This window comes from Carassius gibelio, chromosome A25 (genome assembly GCF_023724105.1).
Source record: "Carassius gibelio isolate Cgi1373 ecotype wild population from Czech Republic chromosome A25, carGib1.2-hapl.c, whole genome shotgun sequence".
Lineage (NCBI taxonomy): Eukaryota > Metazoa > Chordata > Actinopteri > Cypriniformes > Cyprinidae > Carassius > Carassius gibelio.
In genome coordinates, this window is record NC_068395.1 from 5307093 (window position 1) to 5327953 (window position 20861).

General features: G+C 38.5%; 2 protein-coding genes across 5 annotated transcripts in view; one reads left to right on the forward strand and one right to left on the reverse strand.

The window, feature by feature from the left end:
* Window positions 1-3157: 3157 nt before the first annotated feature.
* Window positions 3158-16535, reverse strand: LOC127947325 (kelch-like protein 25). 3 transcript variants are annotated; one of them, XM_052544349.1, is made up of 4 exons: window positions 16298-16528; window positions 13830-13940; window positions 10205-12052; window positions 3158-4730 (listed from the first exon to the last, which is right to left on the reverse strand). In XM_052544349.1, the coding sequence occupies exons 2-3, from the start codon at window positions 13891-13893 to the stop codon at window positions 10239-10241; spliced, it is 1878 nt and encodes a 625-aa protein (XP_052400309.1). In that variant the 5' UTR covers window positions 13894-13940; window positions 16298-16528; the 3' UTR covers window positions 3158-4730; window positions 10205-10238. The 3 variants fall into 3 exon arrangements, with proteins under 3 accessions (XP_052400309.1, XP_052400311.1, XP_052400310.1); XM_052544351.1 differs by lacking the exon at window positions 13830-13940 and having other exon boundaries at window positions 16374-16535; XM_052544350.1 differs by lacking the exon at window positions 13830-13940 and having other exon boundaries at window positions 16298-16521.
* A 1161-nt stretch (window positions 16536-17696) lies between these two features.
* The window catches only part of LOC127947485 (cytosolic carboxypeptidase 4), a 150842-nt gene continuing 147677 nt past the window's right edge, over window positions 17697-20861 (forward strand). For both annotated transcript variants that reach the window (XM_052544644.1, XM_052544643.1), the window contains exon 1: window positions 17697-18719. In XM_052544644.1, coding sequence (XP_052400604.1) covers window positions 18605-18719 — 115 coding nt within the window. In that variant the 5' untranslated portion in view covers window positions 17697-18604. The remainder of the gene's footprint in view (window positions 18720-20861) is intronic.

Genomic DNA, 20861 nt, shown 5'->3' on the forward strand with positions numbered 1-20861 from the left:
ATAACATTAATTTTGTTGGTTTGGAACCAAGACTTTGCCCGTTTACTAGTGTGTTTTGGGTCATTGTCTTGTTGAAACAACCATTTCAAGGGCATGTCCTCTTCAGCATAGGGCAACATGACCTCTTCAAGTATTTTAACATATGCAAACTGATCCATGATCCCTGGTATGCGATAAATAAGCCCAACACCATAGTAGGAGAAACATGCCCATATCATGATGCTTGCACCTCCATGCTTTACTGTCTTCACTGTGTACTGTGGCTTGAATTCAGAGTTTGGGGGTCGTCTCACAAACTGCCTGTGGCCCTTGGACCCAAAAAGAACAATTTTACTCTCATCAGTCCACAAAATGTTCCTCCATTTCTCTTTAGGCCAGTTGATGTGTTCTTTGGCAAATTGTAACCTCTTCTGCACATGCCTTTTTTTTAACAGAGGGACTTTGCGGGGGATTCTTGAAAATAGATTAGCTTCACACAGACGTCTTCTAACTGTCACAGTACTTACAGGTAACTCCAGACTGTCTTTGATCATCCTGGAGGTGATCATTGGCTGAGCCTTTGCCATTCTGGTTATTCTTCTATCCATTTTGATGGTTGTCTTCCGTTTTCTTCCACGTCTCTCTGGTTTTGCTCTCCATTTTAAGGCATTGGAGATCATTTTAGCTGAACAGCCTATCATTTTTTGCACCTCTTTATAGGTTTTCCCCTCTCTAATCAACTTTTTAATCAAAGTACGCTGTTCTTCTGAACAATGTCTTGAACGACCAATTTTCCTCAGCTTTCAAATGCATGTTCAACAAGTGTTGGCTTCATCCTTAAATAGGGGCCACCTGATTCACACCTGTTTCTTCACAAAATTGATGACCTCAGTGATTGAATGCCACACTGCTATTTTTTTGAACACACCCCTTTCAACTAATTCAACTAATTGCCCAATTGCACAGCCTTAAGAGCGTGCATATCATGAATGCTGGGTCTCATTTGTTTTCTGAGAATCTACTGAACCTATTGGTAACTTGTTTGCCACGTAGCAATAAAAAAATATACGAAAAACCTTGATTATTCTGGTTAGTCACATTGTACTGCTATTATTTTGAACAATACTGTACATGAGCGAAATGCTTTACAGCCTCCATTATGCACCAGTTCACCGTGAAATGAGGCGAAACATTTCTGCATTTCGGATAGCAAACCGTCTCTGCTTGATGTTGCCGATGCTGATCTGCCAAACAACTGCATTCAAAGACCAAACATCTTCCATACACAAGGGGAAGCTGAACTTGCAAACAAGTTTTAGACTCTGGTTGTTATAGTGTACATGTGGTTTCAGACTGCTATAAATGCTATTCTTTTTATATTCCTCAAAGAATCCCGAAACAAGCCAAACACAGTCAAAGTTTCCACAAAAACATTTAGGAGCGCAAAATGATTTTTTTTGCATTAAGAACCGTTTCAGATGAGGATATTAGAGGGAATTCTGAAGGATCGCGTGACGCTGAAGACTGGGGTAATGGCTCCCCAAAATGTAGCTTTGAATCACAGGAATAAATGACGTTTTGAAATGTATTAAAATAGACAACACACACACACACATATATGTATTTATATATGTATATGTGTGTGTGTGTGTTTGGGTGGCAGGAGTGTGTTTGTGTGTGTGTGTATATTTATGTAAATGTACGTGTGTGTGTTTTCTATTTGAATACATTTTAAAACGTCATTTATTCCTGTGATACATATGGCTAGATTTTTTTTTTTAATCATAAATCTTAAATTCATGCTGATTACTATAATAATTGTATATTTTAAATAGAAACTACCATAACCAATGAGAAGTATAACAAATAAAATAAAGGAAAAACTAAATGCCCAAATCACTTTTTATAAAATGATGTGCAAACGTTTCTTTATTTTGAAATATAACCTTGACGTCCCCGGAATGGCTGCTTAAAATGTTCATATTTTCGCATACTCTTGAACCTTGTGAAGGTGTTTTTCTTTGGTGTGTAAGTAGCAGGCCAGTGGCTGTTATTTGAGCCCCGTCCTCAGGGCTAGCAGGTGGCCTGAAAGGCAAAATGAGTGGCAGGAGGGACTGTGCTCAACATTCTTGTCTGGCAGAGGGTTTACCTTCCACTCACCCAGGGTGCTCCATCTCCTAGCGCCTGTGCCCTTATCTGTCTGTCTTTGGGAGACTCCTCACCCCCTCCCACAATCCACTGGGCCATCAGCCACAGAAGCTTGAAAGGAAACGTAGAGAGTCTCGTCTTCATCTCCTATCTAAAAGGACAAATTTATTTCGATGTTGGGTATTTCACGAATGTTCCACCGCCCTAACTGCACAGGAAGTGGTCAGTTCTCGATGAAGCCAAATTGAAATATTCACACTGCTCCGTCTCATTCCAAAACGACTAGTACACATCTTGCTGCAGTGCGCGAATGTATCCGTCAGTGTCAGATGTGCTAATAGCTTCTCGACGGCTTAAGAGTAAACATGAACTCGATAAAAACTTTGCAAAGAGGTGGCTCAAGGAATCATTATGAAATCCCAGCCTCTGTTTCCAGACGAGTGCAAGATTCCCTGGACTCGGTGCCCTCTCTTATTTTAGGGAACACAGCGGATGTTTAAAATACAGCCACAATAAATCTGCGCCTCTGGCACTCCCATTGGCGTAGCCGTCCTATAAAAGAGGCTCCAATAATCATATATTTTCTTCTTGTGCACCCAGCTTTATTTCGATCAGAAGAACTGTATGTTATGAGTTATTGCACCCAATCAAATGTCAAGAGTATTATAAATTGCACTTTTTTATTTTAATGGTACAGTAGAATGATATAGTAGAATGATTGTTTTGCGTAAAGACACACAATTTTTTTTTTTTAACTAAATATGAACTAAAATTCCTTTGTTTAACAAAGCTAGCATTCTAAATTCTGTATGTAGGAGCATGAAACCTCACGCAATGGATAAAACTTCTAAGTTAAGAGGCATTTTAAAAAAAAATCATTTGGATTTCGCTTGCGCTTTATAAGATCGTAAAGAACGTAAAGCTTGTTCCTGTTACATTTAAAAAAAAAAAAAAAACTTGGATGTTTTGTGAAGGAGAGGAATCCAGGCCCTTTTTTTAAACCTCCAGGGTGCTTATGAAACCAGTCTGCAAGCATCAAAAAATCATTTATTCAAACCCTTCAACTGACTGAATGAGCAACAAACACGTCTACTGGTATTAGGCACCAGGAATTCAGTTCACAAAGATGCCAGTGGGATCTGCTGCATAATCCCAGAAAGTCCCCTTCAAATAGAAACGTTTAGCAGCGAGTCATTTACTACAGAAGATAAACTCCCCCCAAAATACAATTCAAATTCAGATCCCTTTTCAAGAGTTAAGACTGTAAGTGAGCAGAAAACCAACCTTCAACTTCAGAATCAGGTTGTTCTTAAAGGAATTTTCTGGGTTCAATACAAACTAAGCCCAATCAATCCAAAATAAATACAAATTTTATATATATATATATATATATATATATATTTTTATATATATGCCCCTTTTTTCGTAAAAAATGGAGGTTACGGTGAGGGATTTAAAATGAAGACTGCGTAAATTGGGGCAATTTTTGGAAGATACTGTAGCAGACATTTGAGCTTATTGTATCAAAGCACATTTAATTCCTTTTTATGAAAATGAACTGTAAAGCTGTTAAAATATTATACATTTGTTTTTAAGGTTTTGCTGAATCATGGCAACACATTTATTCATTTATTTACATTATAATCATGTAACGTTCACGTTTACACCTTGAAACTAAATGACCCCATTGTAAGTAACTCACTGGAACCCAGATTTTAAAAGAAAACGAGGAACTAGTTGAAATTAATCAACATTATGTGAGAAAGCCTATCGACGGAGCACAACTCGTATTAAACCCAGAATATTCCTTTAAAGATAATCCAGCATTAAAATCCAAAGGAAAACGATTACAAACATCAATACCATCATCATCCATCACGTACTCTCATGTGCAATTTCTCTCTTTCCCGTTTTGTTTTGACACAAACACATAAATTAAATGCATTTATCAAATGTTTAAACCTTCAAGAAATCCTAAAACGCGACGAAGTCCACGATAATACATTGTGCTGTAGAATCTATACAAGTTCAGGTTAAAATCCATTTCACAGATACTTAAATAGAAGTACCACAGGCATTTCATATCCTGCTGGAGTAAACTTGCACTTTCCCATGGGGATGTTCTGCATTTCTGTAGATGTTCCAGATGTTTCGTTTAACGCAGTGTCCGTAAGGCGTTTTGAACATGCTGTACTGCCAATCAAAGTGAAGAAGAAAGTTTCACGAAGGAAAATCATGCTTTAGCTGTCATTTATCATAGTTCACTGGAATGTTCTTGACCTCAATGGATTGCAAAATAGTTTCCAAAGAGTAGATATTGGTGTAAGAGTGTATTGTGTCCTTGTGCCTCTGATTTGGCAATGAACAAGCATGGCATGAGTTGGCGTTGTGCTGTAGGGAGAAGGCCTATGTGGCCTCTCTTCTGGAGATTTTTCAGCTCTTCTCTGTGGCTCCTCTCAACAGTGGATGGGTGGTTTGTTTTCGAGAGTGGCCGTGACCGACCGCAGCCACACCACACCCACCCAAGCAGAGGTGCTTTAGGTCAGCCAATGACAATCCAGCTCTGCTGTCGTCCATTCAGTGTGGCTAGAAGACCATGGCACCTGTAATGAGAGACGGCACAGTTTAAAACCAGGTTTTCTAAGAGCTCAAAGCCAAACGCTGCAATTTGAACCCAGCCAATGCATGCCAACTTGATGCATGATGTCAAATGTATACTATCATTATACCAAGCTTAGTCAATCTATGCAGTAGGAGGAATGGAAACTAAAGTGTAGTTTGATGCATGAAGAATTGAAACGGTTCTTTGTTTGCAATGTAAAGAATGTAGTCTTATTCACAAATGACAAATTCGCGCAAATTTGATTCTTTATAGTGAATCAAAAACATACAGCATAACCAGTGTAAACGTATTCTTGAGATGACTCCTCTGAGCTTAGTCTTTTAATGAATAGTTACCAATTTGAATCTGTCTGAAACACGGACTTGAGAATTTATAGCTGAAATATATTTAAAATGATTGAAATCAAGATCTTGTGAATCAGAACTGAATCTGTATCAATACCCAGCCATACAGGGAACACATAGATTGTATTAGCTGCTGTGTTGCAACAGAAACAAATCTCTAGCTGTTCTAAAAAAAAAAAAAAAAAAAAAAATATATATATATATTGATGCACCAAAAAACTATGGAAATCAAATTAAAAATTACATTACATATTAAAAAATCTGAACCGACTTGGAAAACGTAGTAAAATCGGTTGCAAGCATCTTTGAACCTCGTCTGTTGTTGTGTCCGTTGCGAGCAGATGGGATTTGTAATCTCAAAACTCTTTAAAAGAGCCTTCCCCCTAACGCCCTCTCAACATCCCAATGCTTGCAGAAGATTTAAACTCAATCGCTTCCATCAGCTTCACATCCCACTAGTGAAGCTTGCCTGAGATGACTTTAGTTTTAAAATACTTTGCAGATGTAGAAAATAAACCAATCTGCAGAATTGCATAGAAATTATGTGCTTATGATGTGCTGGTTAAGGTAAAATCTCAAGGTAAACCCCTGGGGGCAGGTGAATGGAGTGAATAATTCTGTATTGAGAAATACTATACTTGCATTAACATGCATTAAAAGTCTATAAATTCTTGATAATAAAAAATCTGATTGAACATCTGGTTGCAATATAGATTACTCTATTTCCCCTCTCTCTCTCAAAAAATAAATAAATAAAATAAAATAAATAAAATAAAACGAGTAAAAAAAAGTCTTAAAAAAAGCACAAGGGCTACAACAAACCCCCACCCATAACTAAACATAACAAGCCTTTCCCTTTACTCATAAATGCAGAAAATAATTCATGTAGACACAACACAAAAGGATTAAGTCAACTTCCATTCAAAACATTTAAGTGGATTGATTGAAATGAAATTAAGTTACTGTGACAATGTACAATGACTGTTGCTTTTTCAATTAAGTAAATAGAACAAGCATCAAGACCCGTGCCAATTTTAGTCTTATTGATGTGTGTGTATACATGCTGGGTGAACCCAAGCAACAATCGCATTATCTAGGTTTGTTAGTCCAGACGATTTCTTTTGGATAAAAGCATTAACCTGGCATTTAAAAAAGATAAATTATTACTTCAGTCCAACTGAAATGCAAATGTACTTGTTTGCAAGGTAATGGTGCCCCTACAGATGGGAAATGCGAATGGAGTTATGTGGTTCAACATTTCCTCAGAACTGGCATATAGTCAATGCCAATAACACAATTCTGTGTAGATCTGTTAAACATGTTGCTAACACTATGGGCTTTTGCTCATCAAACCTGGACTTAATGGTGGGGTTAAAGTAGACACAGCGTTACTCCCTAATACGGTGATGCTATAGGATAACATTTAAGAACTGATAAGAGTAAAATCCAGGCTTTTGCTACCTGTATCAGCCTGTTTCCACCAGTTGGGAGAACTGTGGACAGTGCCAAAACGTCATGTTTCCTGCTTTAGTAACATACATGCCATAAAGCGAGATTAGATTAAAGCAGCCCGATCCGATTTATGGGCTCTGCAACAGCAAAACAATTAGCTGGTTTAGTTTTTCTAAAAGGGGTTGGGATGGGAGGTTGTGGTGTTTGGCAAAGGGTCAGGACTGTTCCAACTGGCAAATTACCTGGATTAGTTGAACACAATACTGCCCATTGAAACTGCACTGTTGGCAGAAAAAGCAGTAACTAAGTCTTATTGAGGACATATGGCATGTGCTAAAGCGAAGTCAAAGGGGATGTCATTATAGGTCAATGCCTGGATATTCGCTATTGTCTACCTGAAGCTTCTGGTTGTAATTGTAGTCCTGCAAAGTCATCAACAAGTTTGTAGCTACTTTTAAAAAGCATTACCAGCTCATACTTTGGAAACAATTATGGTATTGTTTGGGCAATTTCTGACTGTTGTTTATCTAGTGGTCACTCTAAGGCAAACACAAAATGGCGCCAGCACTTTCCTTCTGGAATTACACCCGCAAATTCTAGCTGATTCCATCAAACAGGGCATAGGGAGTTTCCTGAACAGAAGTGGTTTGAAAAGTCCACGTCAAGGTGTAGTGCAGAGACCTGCCTTTGGGAAAGTAACTCGAAGGAAATGGCCTTAAATATTACTAATTAGGTTCACTGCACACGGTTACATTGGATTTGGTCTGTCCGAGCATGTCACACTTTTAGGGCTGGACCAGAATATTCAATTATTCGAATATTCGTTCGGTGGGTTGGCATTCGATTTTCAATTTTGAGATTCGAATAATCTTATTTCAACGTGAGCCTTGTACAGCATAGCACGATTACAAACCTTTCTCTGCCCGGAATTCTATGCAAGGTTAGACAACCGAGCTTAGCCTTGCTGTTAGAGTGCGTGTGCGTCGACACTCGGTTGCCTGGCTACCAGTTTCTCCTTAGCTGGCTAAGCGTAAGTTCGCTTTTTGATCAAACAGCCAAGTAAACAGCTACGCTACATTCAATATAAAAAAATATTAATTACATGCAGGTACTCCTCTCCTTCACCTTGGCCACTCCAGATTTAAAATGATTTATAATCGAAAGTGGAATCTCAACCCTGCACAGTCCTTTAAATCAGTCATGAAGCTCATTCTTCTATACGTTTAGTTTTTCATAATGACACACAGAGCCATTCCACCATGGAGACCAACAGGCATTTTAAGTGTGAGACCAGAGTTGCACACCTCTATTAATTCTTCATACCTTCACTCAATAGGAGTTCTAAACCCACTTAAGTTATTTTATCAGTGGGCGAAGAGACAATGAAAATGTCAGAAAAATGTCAGCTTAGATATAAATTTAAGCACTTTCCAATAAACATCTACTGTAATATGAGATATTTAAATGTTGTTATTTAGTCAAAATACAAAGATATTTTTGAATACTCAACTGAATAAAAAGAAAGTAAAAAAAAAACTTTTTGCAACCAGATGGTGGTTACGATGTCTACCAGCAGAGTCTAGCAGGGCCATGCTAACCAGCTAAGCTTTAACCCTTTGCTTGGAACACGTTTAGCCGTGTTTATGCGCTTCCTGTGGGCGTTTCTGGAGCACACTGCTGCTGCCAACATCCTTCGGCAGGCCTGCCAGGGCGTCCTTCAGACATTCTGATTTTGTGCCCCCTGGGGCTAATTATAAAACCCAGCTTTTGCTGGGCCACCTGCTTCACTGTGAAACGAATCGCTTGTGGTGTGAACGAAGTCGCTGGCTGATGAAAAGTGTTAATGATTACTCACAGAAGTAATAATTTTCTAATCACTAGGGGATGCAATGAGATGGCTCTGGACCCTCCCCAGGCAGTCTAATTTAAATTACACAAGTGAGAGATGTTCAGCTGACTGTTATGACGCATTCATAGAGGCCATTCGACACAATTGTAGTTCCTCAGCATTAGGTTTAAGCAGCAACTACTTTTGCTGTATACATACACAAACCAGTATGCACACACATCATCCTTCAGCTCTGACTTCATGCTGAAAATGTAATGACTTCATGCAAATGTTGTTAGTCTGTAATGGCCTATTAGCCCTAGTCTTCATAAGTGCTGACAGAACAGATATTATGATAGCAGAAATGATGATGAGTGTAGGATGCCTGTAGAAGTAAAGTTATTATAACAAAGCCTAATGCATTTCATATAGTCAATTAGCATTAATTTTTTACAGTTCAATGTGCTCATGCTTTTGTTTGATAGTAAAAAAAAGACTACATGCCAGAGAGCTTATAATGTAAAAAAGGGAGAATTATCTTGTTTCTTTGAAAAGTTAAATAATTTTCATTTATTAAAAACATAAAAAAATAATGGTAAGACACGGTGTAGTGATGAACTTAAATTTTGGCCAAACATTATTAATTCAAATTAGTTTGGAATAAATAAATTCGGCTTTGTATATTTACGAGAGGCTCCATTGGATTTTTTTGTACATTAACTCTGTACATTTTAAAATTTAGCTAATAACCAACCTTTAACTTGTCAAAAATACACAACAGATGGCAATGCATTTTCCATTTCGACCACAAAGGAGGCACGTTTTTTTAAGTAATCAACTTTTTCTGCCTTCACACACAAAGTTTTTCTTCTTCTAATGAAGTATATAAATAGGTCTTTATTAATGCACCAAGAGCCAAAAAGATTGATTGCCTTTGGGCATGGGGACTTCAATGCACAAGTGGGAAATGCAAATTCTGCAAATTTACAATTGCATTTCAATTGTGAAACTGTTTCTGTTCACACTGTCCTCCGGCCAGTGAAAATATTCAGCTACTATTCATACCATAAAACAATTTTTGGCAGAAAAATTCCAGTGGCCAAGATTTCAGTGATGGAAAAAGAGCTTTAGATGGTACATTTAAAGGGAAACAAAACAATGTGGCATCTGTTCCGGCAACAGTAAGTACCCTTTCCCTAAATCTCTCCACATTGAGTCCCTCATTGCAGTCTGTAATTACAGAGATTAAACCACTTTGTGCTCTCACTCTTCCTAATAGCTAATTTGACAGTAAAAGCTTTGAAATGTAGGTCACAAATCAATATTTTAATGGCTCACTTGTGCTGACGCATCACTCCGATCCTAAGTAAAGACTCACTAGATGTTTAAACCTCAAACTTCAACCCTATTGAAGATGTTGCCTTTCAATGACAGCTGCTCTATAATACCGCTAAACATCCAGATGGTTTAACACACCAATTTTCTCTTTGCTCAACCACTCTCAAACCCTTAATAAGAAGGGAGCACTCAGCTGCTATTAAAGAAGGATGCCAAGCCAGGTTTAGCATTTTGGCATGCAGTTATCTTGACAGAAATCACTGTTTATGTGTCAATGTCGACAGCCTACTGACTTCAGTTGCTTCTCTGCTTAGAATTACGATTTAAGCAGTTTTCAACGGAAGCACCTTCAATAAAAAAATATATTTGTGTGTATAGATCAGATAAGGTAGTCTAATACAGATACTTACCTTCAGAAAGAATAATACATTCAGTATACAGTATTTAAACTCACTAGAGCACGTCAAAACTGAGAGATATGCCAAAACTTACCCAGAACAGATCCATACACTTCAGTCGGAGGCATCTAGGCAGGAAGATGTTTCCAGGTGCTTACAAATGCAGTTGGAATCAGTGAATAAGGCACGGTAGTGATGCTATTCCAGCTATCTGATGTGGGATCATAGCAATCCAGGGTTTTACACCGCTGTGCACCGAAATATCCGCCGACCACATAGAGTTTATTACCAGAGGCCACAGCATGGCAGCTCATTCTTTTAGAAGTCATGTCACCTACACGTGTCCATTGATTGGTCTCGCAATCAAATCGATAGGCAAATGCTGCTGTAAACTCTGTATCACCACCCATTATGAATATCTGACTGCCGAGGACAGCAGCGGCCGTGTATCTCCAGGGTTGAGGGCATTCGGCAGCTATTGTCCAACGGTTCTCAACAGGGTCATAGCACTGGACCTTTGAGGCCTTGTCCCTGTGTATGGTTGTTCCACCAAACACAAAGAGTTTTAGCTTGGCGCTGACCACTGCTGCATTGCTGACACCATCCCTAAGCGGTGCCATCATTGTCCATTTGTTGGTCAGGGGGTCATACCGCTCAACCTGTTTAAGAGATACTGATGGGGAGGCTGGGAAGACACCTGCTATAGCAGTGTGACCCCCAACAACATAAAGGCAGTTTTCAAGTTCAGCCGAGCCGTGTCCAAAACGTGCAATTAGCATAGGGGCACCTTTGGACCATTCTTCATGTACCGTGTCATATATCCAAACATCCTTAGACACTCCATTTTCCGACCCCCTACCTCCTGTCACGTAAACTTTGCAGCCAATGGCACATGCACTGAACTCCTTCCTCGGACTGGGAAGATCTGATTTAGGGATGATCTCTTTTGCTTTGTGATCCACTTGGTAGATCTTATCACACATAAATGTCTGACCCCCCAGAATGAGCAGAGTGTGCCCAGCTTTTCGAGGCCTGGCGCAGGGGCTGGTGACAATCCCGTCATTCTGCAGAATCTTTTTCTTGCACTGCATGGCCTCATCGACAATCTGTCGGCTCCTTTTATCTGACATCACAAGTTCCTCACATGCAACGGCCTCAATGAGGCATTCTGAGGGTAACAGTGCAAGGCGTAGTCCTCGCAGCAGTTCGGGAAGATAGTCTCTGCGGCTGTCTAGGTCATACCTAATCCAGCGCATGACTGCGTTGAACACAACCTGTTCATCTTCAACCTCCAGCTCATCGCTAAGGATGAGATCCAGAAGCTTGTCTTTCGAGAGGCCGCAGAAGTCTTCAGTGTCTCGAAGAGTCTCAAAGTGGATGAGGCACATCCTCCACGACAGCTCATAGAGCCGCTTGCACTGATGGGCGTCTGAGAGCAGCATCATCCCTAAGCAGTTGGATGCATGCAAATTCTTCTCCAGAAATTCTGCTGCTGCATCCCGGATGTCATGAAACTGCAGCATATCTCCAGCCTCGAGAAGTGACTCTGCGTTCTCCTCATTGATGATGACACGCGAGGAGTAAGCAAAGTCCAACAGCAGCTCCAGAACTTCTGGGTGAACACTGTCTCGAAAGTTAACCTCATTGTCAAGGCTTTCACGGAGGCCACCGCTAAACATGGCTTCAAAGTAGCGACTGCAAGCAGCAAGCACAGCTCTGTGACAGGGAAAGGAGCGGTCGCCTGCCCATAGTGTCACATCTGTGAACATGCACTGTTTGCGCAGGGTATTGAGGTGGGTGAGCACACTGTCTGGATGTGAAGGCTTGTGGAAGAGCGAAATGTTCATGGAGCCTGTGCTCGTCCTGGATTTGCGGTTTTCATGGACGCTGACTGACATCTTTTCCAGCACGTCCAAATTTTCACCGGTTCCAATACCTCGAACTAAAAAAATACAAAAGCACAACACAGGAGGTTAGCAAGTGCTCTATAAAAGGTATTTTCAGTATTGGGATGACTCAGTGATGTACATGTTTATGCTTGGCAGTAAAATCACCACTGAGAAAGTGGTTATGTATGGTGCTGTATCAACAAAATTTTGAGCCAACTAGTGCAACATTAGTTTTTTTCAGCTGCAGACTATTGGTCTTGGACTCTTGGATGATTAACATTTGCTTAAATGTGGCCATAGTGTTTGTGTTGAATTGGCAAATAAATATTTTTTAATTAAGCTTCTTTCCTGTGTGTAATGTCCAGAGACTGAAAGAATATATTGTATAAATGACAATTTTACATCCTTCAAAAGACAAACTTGCTTGACATTTACTAGATATTCACAGCTCCTTCAGTAATCTTACTTAAACAGCCGAGTTCACTGTACTTTGTTCAGAGGATCTTAGAACTGTAATCCTTCTTTACACTGTTAAGCCAGCACAAAGTTCACAATTAATCAACTCGGTCTCTAATTGTCACATTTTATGTTGACAGATTGCGATAAATTTTAGATTCATAAAAAAAGCAGTACTCTTTTGATTTTGGCAAACCTTGAAAACTATGCAAGAAATCCAATGAGATCAACAAAATGAACACCTAAAGATGAATTAAGAAGAGCATCTATAATAATCTGAGAAACCTAATTATTCATATTCTGTTTAGGGTCCCATCGATATAGATAAAACACAGTTTTTATATCAAATTATATCTTATTCTTGATATAATATATCAAGAATGATATTTTCTTCATACTTAACCATGATTCCCCCCCCCCCTTATTTGCATCAGTATATTTACATACATTTTAACTGTATTTAAGTATTGTTACCAATCACTGACATGTTTATTCAATGCATAACTGGGGTGACGACAACTAGTAAAATTTTTAATGCCCAATATACACTGTGTGCAATGCAGCAAAACTAGAAAGCTCCTACTATAACCAAAGTGTAGACTGTGTAAAATGGACAGGTTTGTTGACTTAACATTCTTGAGTTATATAATGCAATCAAAATGTGAAAAGCAGTTTTGTTTATCATGCTGCTAAGAGGGCCAATGAAAACATGACGGCAGTTTAATCACTTGATTTACGGTACAAAAACACAATTAGAAATGAAAAAAAAAAGTAGCATAGACGTATCCCTGCAAAAAATACTTTTAATTTAAATTACATTAATCAAAATGGATTAAGTTTACAATTAACGAAGGGAAATAATTGGCATTTACTGGATGACTTTTTCTTCCTGATGCATGCCCTGCAACAAAGAAAAAAAAAACCCCTAATATTTCAACATTTAATTTGTTAGGTGCAGCACATGATTTGGTGAAATACAGACAGTTCTGCCCTTTCTAGCTGACATTTGACATTTGAAAACTAAGGTTTTAGCAGCAGAGGTTCGATGTTACCAATGGCTCTTTGAGTGAATGTGCTTGCATGTAAACTGGATTCTTTCATTGATACCATTTGAGATTATTGTGAAGAGAGAGAGAGAGAGGGGTGCAAGCATGCACAAACATCGGCAGGGTCTTTATGGATCACGCTCTCGGGTTGACATGAATCACAATGCCAGAGGTTGACCACAAAGGATGCAAGGTCACAGCTATCCATGCAGAAAGCTATGCAGGGGGATGCGAGCAGCTGGGAGGATGGTACTGGAAGGGTTGGATGCAGGGCTGTTGATGGCTGAACGAGAGAACAGGAAGCAAGCAGGTGTCTAAAACCACTTACAGCGACAGAAACTGCCGACCCACGCACAGGCACTGACAGTGAGGAACTGAGGTGGGGTCTGCATTGGTCCCAAAAAGTAACCCCTCAACAGGCCAGGCCGACAGAGTTATCCTTTATGGGGCCAGGGAACAGAAAATGCAAAAGAGAATTTTTTTCACATAAAATAATGTAAGAGGGTCTCCAGTTATTTTTTTGCAAGATACAGTTTTGTATTTTTTTGCAAGATACAGTCTCTTAAATGTTGCATAATTCCAGAACAGTAGTCAGGTTTGCAGCCGAATGAAAGCGAGAGAGCTGAAAAAGAAGCCCAACTATTATTTCACAGCTTGATGAAACTGCCTTGGAGTTCCTGCATGGTTCATCCCCATCACCCATGGTAACCATCACCCAACCACAGCATGATCCATGCCAAAGTTGACTACTCGTTCAATACGAACAAACTAACTACCTATCCATGCGGATATTCTTACCAACATGAATGACACCTTTTACTTGCATCGCCACTGAGAGGTTGAGGAACAAAGGTCTTTATTTCTTTCAATGTTCTTCCTGTGTAAACATCTAGACTAAATAGCCTTTTCCAGGTCCTTTTCACTGAGGATGTTGGTATTCCAGAGCTGTATTTCAGTTAGGCTACAGCTATGTGTGCGTTTGCAGAAAGTCAAAAGCTGGCAACCTCGCTGATTTGAAAAAGCTCAATGAATCACCGGCCTGCAAGAAGTCCGTCATCAGGACTAAGTACTTCTTTTAGCACTCAGGCTAAAACATATTTTACACAAGCATGTGGATGCAGATATTTCTCACTGCGCAAGCTCGATTTCTGCTTTCTCAATTTGTTGCAACATCCGCTGTAGCGGATGAATTTTGGCTTAACAAAATGTGCAAAAACTGTACAACAATTTGTCAGTGGGGCAGTACCCTAAAGTGACAACTTTGTACTGACACCTTAAAAGGTCCACAATACTACTTCAAGTACTTTTTAGATACTACTGTGAACCTTTAAGGAGCAAATAAGGGATTTATGTCTTTTTGAGAGTACTGCCCCAGTGACAAGTACTCTTAAAGGTAACATTTTTCCACTTATTTTCTTTTTCAGAGTTATATTATTTATTTTATGTTATATTCACTTAAAATATTCTCATGGACACTAAATAGTTGCTACAGACAGTATTCACTGCTATTGTTACAGGAAGTTATAATAGTGTCCATACTGGTAATTTTGGCTCAAATGGAAGAAAAAAAAAAACTTTTGTGAAAGCATGCGAAACAATCTTACGTTTTATTTGTTATTTCTAAACAACATAAAACTGTTTCTCAACCCAGCAAAAAACCCTAAAACTGCACATTTGATCATCCTACACCAATATTTGACATCCATTTCAGGATATGGAGCCACTAAAATTGACCTGATGTGCTGAATCAGGTGTTTGATTAGAGAGACATCGAAAATTTTAAGGGAGCAACACAGATAACCACTGGTAGTCTAACATATGCACGTACCAGGCGAGTAATTAAAGCGAAAATAATTATGATGTTGTAAGGGTCATGAACTCTTTACAGAAGTGAACAGCAGCCAATGCGGCAGACCGGCGCTTGTTTACTTGAACTATGATCAGTGCAGAACTAACTAGACTGAACTTCAAATACTGCCGACGTACATGACCCTGAGACCGCGGATGATAAATTCACACCAAATTCCCTGACTTTTATATCATATAAACGTTTTAATTGGAAAAATGATAATGTAGAAGCAGGTGTTCTGTTGCTCAGGCTTGGGTTATGCAGTTTTCTGTCCGTCGTTACCTAAGTTAACCCCTCGCCTCATTACACAACGAAAAGTGGTTTTACGTTAACAAGCGTAGCCATTATAGAATTAAAATAGACAAGGCAATAAATATGGATATTTCGTAGTATACGGCGACTATTTTCTACGCCACGAGACTTCAGAAATGCGCACCAAACTAAAGCTACAGTTAGCCAGATCGCTAGTGCGCTAAACAATTTAAAGAATCACCTGATTAAACTGATAACTTACACTGAGGTAAAATGTAATAGTACGATACAAAGTTAACAGTAACATCTCAAAAATGACAGATTTGGCTGCGCTTATGTTTTTGGCGACCGCTCAGTAACGATACTATGAATGAAAGGAGCTAATGCTGTTAGCGCAGAGTCGTAACTCCGTGTTTTGACATGCAGAAGAAACTCCTGGCGATTAGAGACACGTTAAAACGCTGCTGTCCCTGTAAGCTATCATTTTCTTCCGATTTACACTCATTACTTCTGGAAGAAGCGAGAGGTAGCCACCAATCCCTATTCAGCTCACATCTAATCCTGACTGAGTGTATTGGCTTTTCCAGCTCTGCCAAAAACAGGAAGAACATTGCAGATGTTGGTTAAGAGTTTTATTCATCTGAAGCTAATTTTTCTAAAACAAGACTATTTCTATAAAGACATGGCATACTCACAGTGTTCTGGGCGCTAGTGACAAATCCTGACCTTGTGCAGTTTAGGAATTGGGGAAGGAATCATAGTTTTGTTCACCTCTTGTCTGGTTGGCTGTGTCACTTTGTTCACATTCCAGTCCTCACACTGATGAAAAACTGTGGAGTCTCTCAGGGTAATATCCAAAAGCAGGGGAATGGGTTGATTGACGTGCCGTTGACCAAACACGCAATGGGAATTTATGCAAATATAAACTGTAGCCAATAGGGACGTTCCGACCTGAAAGCCTGCGCTGTTTTCTGTACAAAGCAGCCAATGGCGAAACAGTGGGAGGAGCGTCGCGGAAGCCGACGACAGCACATCACAACAATTAGCAGGGAAGTATTATGACTTTTTTGTGTGCATATACTCTTTTTAAAATTGCTGACATGTTTTGGCAAATATGTAATTGCATTTGAATAATTGATCTTATTTTTAAACATAATTAAAAAATGACGTATTTTATTGTTATTGAATTAGCACACCTTTTTATTTATGGGTTAATGACACCTATTGTATCCTTTCCATGTATTTTTTATTTTATCTGTGTGTATGTAACAATTGTTAATTATAGATGTTTTTTAAATGCAATGATTTTAGCTCCATCTAGTGTGTGATTTATGCTAAAGCACAACATACCTAGAACTGTTTTGTTTACCTCTCTGATCATAGATGTAGTCTCGTGTTCTAATGCATGTGTATGCATCCAATTCATTGTTTGATGGACTCTGCAGATGTAAACGCATATATTGACTGCATTTAGTATTAATCTTCGCAACAAAATTGTCTTGGTTAATGTGTTAGCTAGAGCAGGTGTTTTCAAGCTTTTTGAAATAAAAATGATCCTTGTGAGGGGAACTTTTGTGCTTCCTAAACAATAAAGTCATATTTCCATTTATATAAAATATAAATGAAAACCACTGAGCAAGACAGATCATATCAAGAAAATGGCATATACTTACTTTCATTTCTCACTGGTAATAAACACAAGTGTCTTTCCTTTTTGTGCAATATTAGGTAAATTAATTTACATCAATATTTAAGGTGGTTATATTGTGTGTAGGCTATCTATTTTATATTTATAATATACATTTATTTTCTTTATGAAATATTGTTTTATTATCACTTGTGAGTCTTTAGTTGCTATCTGATTTTTATTTTTATTCCACCGTTATAAGTTTTAATAATCTCTATGCAAATGATAACTCTCTGGCATTTGATTTCTGGGTTCATCACTTATTTTGAAGTCTGTCCCTGTGCTGCTGAACCATGTGTAACGTAATCAAGTTCACTTGGATTTGAGTCTGAATGCATTTTCTGGGCCAGTGCATCGAGACCACTGCCTTGTCCTTGGCTTAGCTAAAGAGATGGTTGAATTTCATTGGTGGCTGTAATAAACTATGTTCCATCTGCAAAATCACCAAGGGATACTCCATTAGTTATCTAAATCTAATCTGGGACCAAAGGCTCTTTAAGTGTAGAGAAATGTGCTGATCTTTACTGCGATAATGCATGCAAGACAGCCAGAGTTTTACCGCATATGCTGTGGTCATTAGGAGTCAGATCATGAAATTGTAGTACTATAATAAAGCCACAGACTTACTGCAGCTTTTGCTGGGGTAAAAAAAGGTTTAGGACTTGAAAGGCATGCAATGTGAGACATATCTAATTTTAAATGTTGAATAAGTGCCATTTAAACCAGACAGGGATAGCCAGGTGCCAAAAGAGAGGATTATATAGATTAAATAATATTTATACAAGTCAAGTCCGATTTATTTATGAATATGAAAGCATTCAAAAACAATCAGAACTGCTAAATCTTAGTTTTGGTAAAGTGTCTTTTAAAAGATGGTTCATCATCGTAGGTATTGTGTTTCATGCGGTTTCAACTTGATGGATGACCCTGATGAGAAGACGGTCATGTCCCTCATCATTTTAAACTTTATGCACCACAGATATGCAGCTGGCCACTAAGAGGGTCACAGGAGAGACCCATGGGTTATCCCGACATGACAAATGCCCCCTAAAATAGCAATACTCTAATCCTGTTGATATTTGGTTTTATGTAAATTGCTCTACCCATGGTGCACTTGTTGCCAAACAATAAAATCTGAGCCGCATGACGTACCACTGGCGCTCTGAATTTCGAATCATATGTTCTCGCAGTGGAACAGTTTGTAGAGAGGTTTCTATGCAACAGAGGTTAAGTGCGCTTGGTCATAACCCCTGATCTGACTGAAGGCCAGTTTGTTTCTTTCTAGCCAGGTTCTCTGCAAAAACACAAGCGGAACATGGAAGACACACGGGAGGAAGCATCTGGACCTGATGCCCCTGCACAGGTCACCCAGCCATGGACGTTTTCCAAATCATCTTTGATTAGAAAGCTGAGACAGCACTTAATCAGTTGTAAGTATATTATTATAATATTATTATTATATAGCCATTCATGCAATATAAGATTGATAATTAATTAATTAATTAAATTGTATTTATGCATGCATCTATCATTTGTTTTTCTACCTTTTTTTTATTATATGCATTAAATATAGCCTATAATGGTATAGAAAAAAGATGCATTCATTTAGCAAATGTGGCATTTATACACTAAAAAGTACAGTAATAAGGTTTATATTGTTACATTTATCATTTTGCATTATTATTACTATATATATATATATATATATATATATATATATATATATATATATATATATATATAGTAATAATAATTAATATATATATTTACTTTTTAGCATGCACTTATTTATTTATTTTGTTTGCAATCATTGTGGACTAGATGGTCTTTTGAAATCTTAGATATCTACTATTTTCATGGGAAGTTGACTAGTTTGCACTGTACTGATCCGAGTCTAACTATGTGAGCGTCTTCTGTCTTTGTTGCCATCATATGCAACATTCTGTGTTAGAGCCCCTTGTGATTGGAACAGCCTTCCTGCATCCATTCGCTCGCTTAGATCTTTCCCTCTGTTCTGAATATGAATATGCTTATGCATATATACGTACATATATAGTGATGTTAACTTTGTCAGTTGTATTTGGGATTATTGTGTTGTATGCAATATGTTATATCAGTTGTTCTCAAACATATCACATCAAATACCCCTTCTTAAAACGCTTGACTTTTACTGAGTCCTAGATTAAAAAGGTTTTACTTTAAAAAAAGAGCTGTCGTGTGTGTGCATGCAGACATGACTGTGTGTGCATGTCCGTAATGGCGTGTGTGAATGTGTGTGAGCTAATTTTTTTTTACAAAAAATTTCAAATTGTATCTACTCTGTTGTTCTTCTTTTCTATGTTGTTGGACATGATTCTGAGGACCTTCATGAAAACGGGATGTTTCATATCACGGGGTTGATCCTCTAATAAATGTTTATAAATAAATACATATGCGTGAAAGTTCATTTAGGCGAGCTGCTAATGGCGTTGTGTCTTTCAGCTGATGATGATGAAGTATTTCAAGCATCAGATGAGCCAGTTGTGGTTTTGCAGCCCCATATTTAGACATCTCTGAGCGACCTGTGTAACTGAATCATGTGCTGAGGACACACTGTGATTTGGCACAAATAATAAATAATAAATACATTTAGGAATGTGCTCAGTGGATCTCGGCAGCTATAAAGTGATTTTGTTCAAAATCTATGATTACAACTATGCGGATGCTCAAACAGCATCCCCATATGTGCTTGTTGATTTCAAAACCGCGATGAGGTAATCTGATGAGAATAGTTTTCTGCCTTTAAACCTTAACTGTGCTTGACTTGGAATTATTCATTTATTTATTTAAAGAGAGCGATTTAGATGTAGGGGAGGGATAGATGCCACACTTTTTAGTCCAGGGAATATTTCTGAATCTTTATTTATTTACGTTTACATTTTGAAAGTTGATTTGTATGTAGACAGTTTGTTTTGCCACCTGAACTTTTCTGATAGGGGCTATCGGCATCTGGCTTGTGAAGCAACTTGATGCAGTTACAAGCTTCATTGCTTCTTTCTTGCAAAATATAAACAATAACTAAGCTCTTTATATAGTATTTTATGTGAGGCATCATGTGTGTCCGTTCTCATCATTTCCCTAGGGTCCCAGTTCAAGTGAAGCACCTTAATTAAAGTAAATGAAACCCCGTTTGAACTCAGTGGCTGTAAACCCGAGATCCGCTCTTCCCATTCCCTACGAGTCTCTTGTAAATCAATGTGTCCTGTCTGCATAAATCTCTTCTGATTGCTGCTGTTGTTAATTGCCCTGCTTATACTGGCCAGAGAGTTCTTTAATGAGCTGGGGCTGAAATACTACAGACCACTGAATCCAGCTGTGTGTTCTGTATAATGTAAGTAGATAGTGTTTACATGTTAATGCCATTTCCTGTCAGACTAGTCTAGAGTCTGGGCTATTAGCTGTCATGACCATGTCATTGTCATGAGCTGTCTTATCGCCCTTCTCCTCTAGTTTATGAGGCTGTAAAGTACAACGTGACCACAAGAGGGAGATAACAAGCCATGTATTGTAAAAAACAAAACAAACGTGTTGTA

Coding starts and splice junctions, on each gene's coding strand:
- LOC127947325 (XM_052544349.1), bottom strand. CDS start 13,893: ATGCAGACCCCACCTCAGTTCCTCACTGTCAGTGCCTGTGCGTGGGTC. Junction 12,053..13,829: donor GGTCGGCAGTTTCTGTCGCT/GTAAGTGGTTTT, acceptor GTATTTTTTTAG/TTCGAGGTATTGGAACCGGT.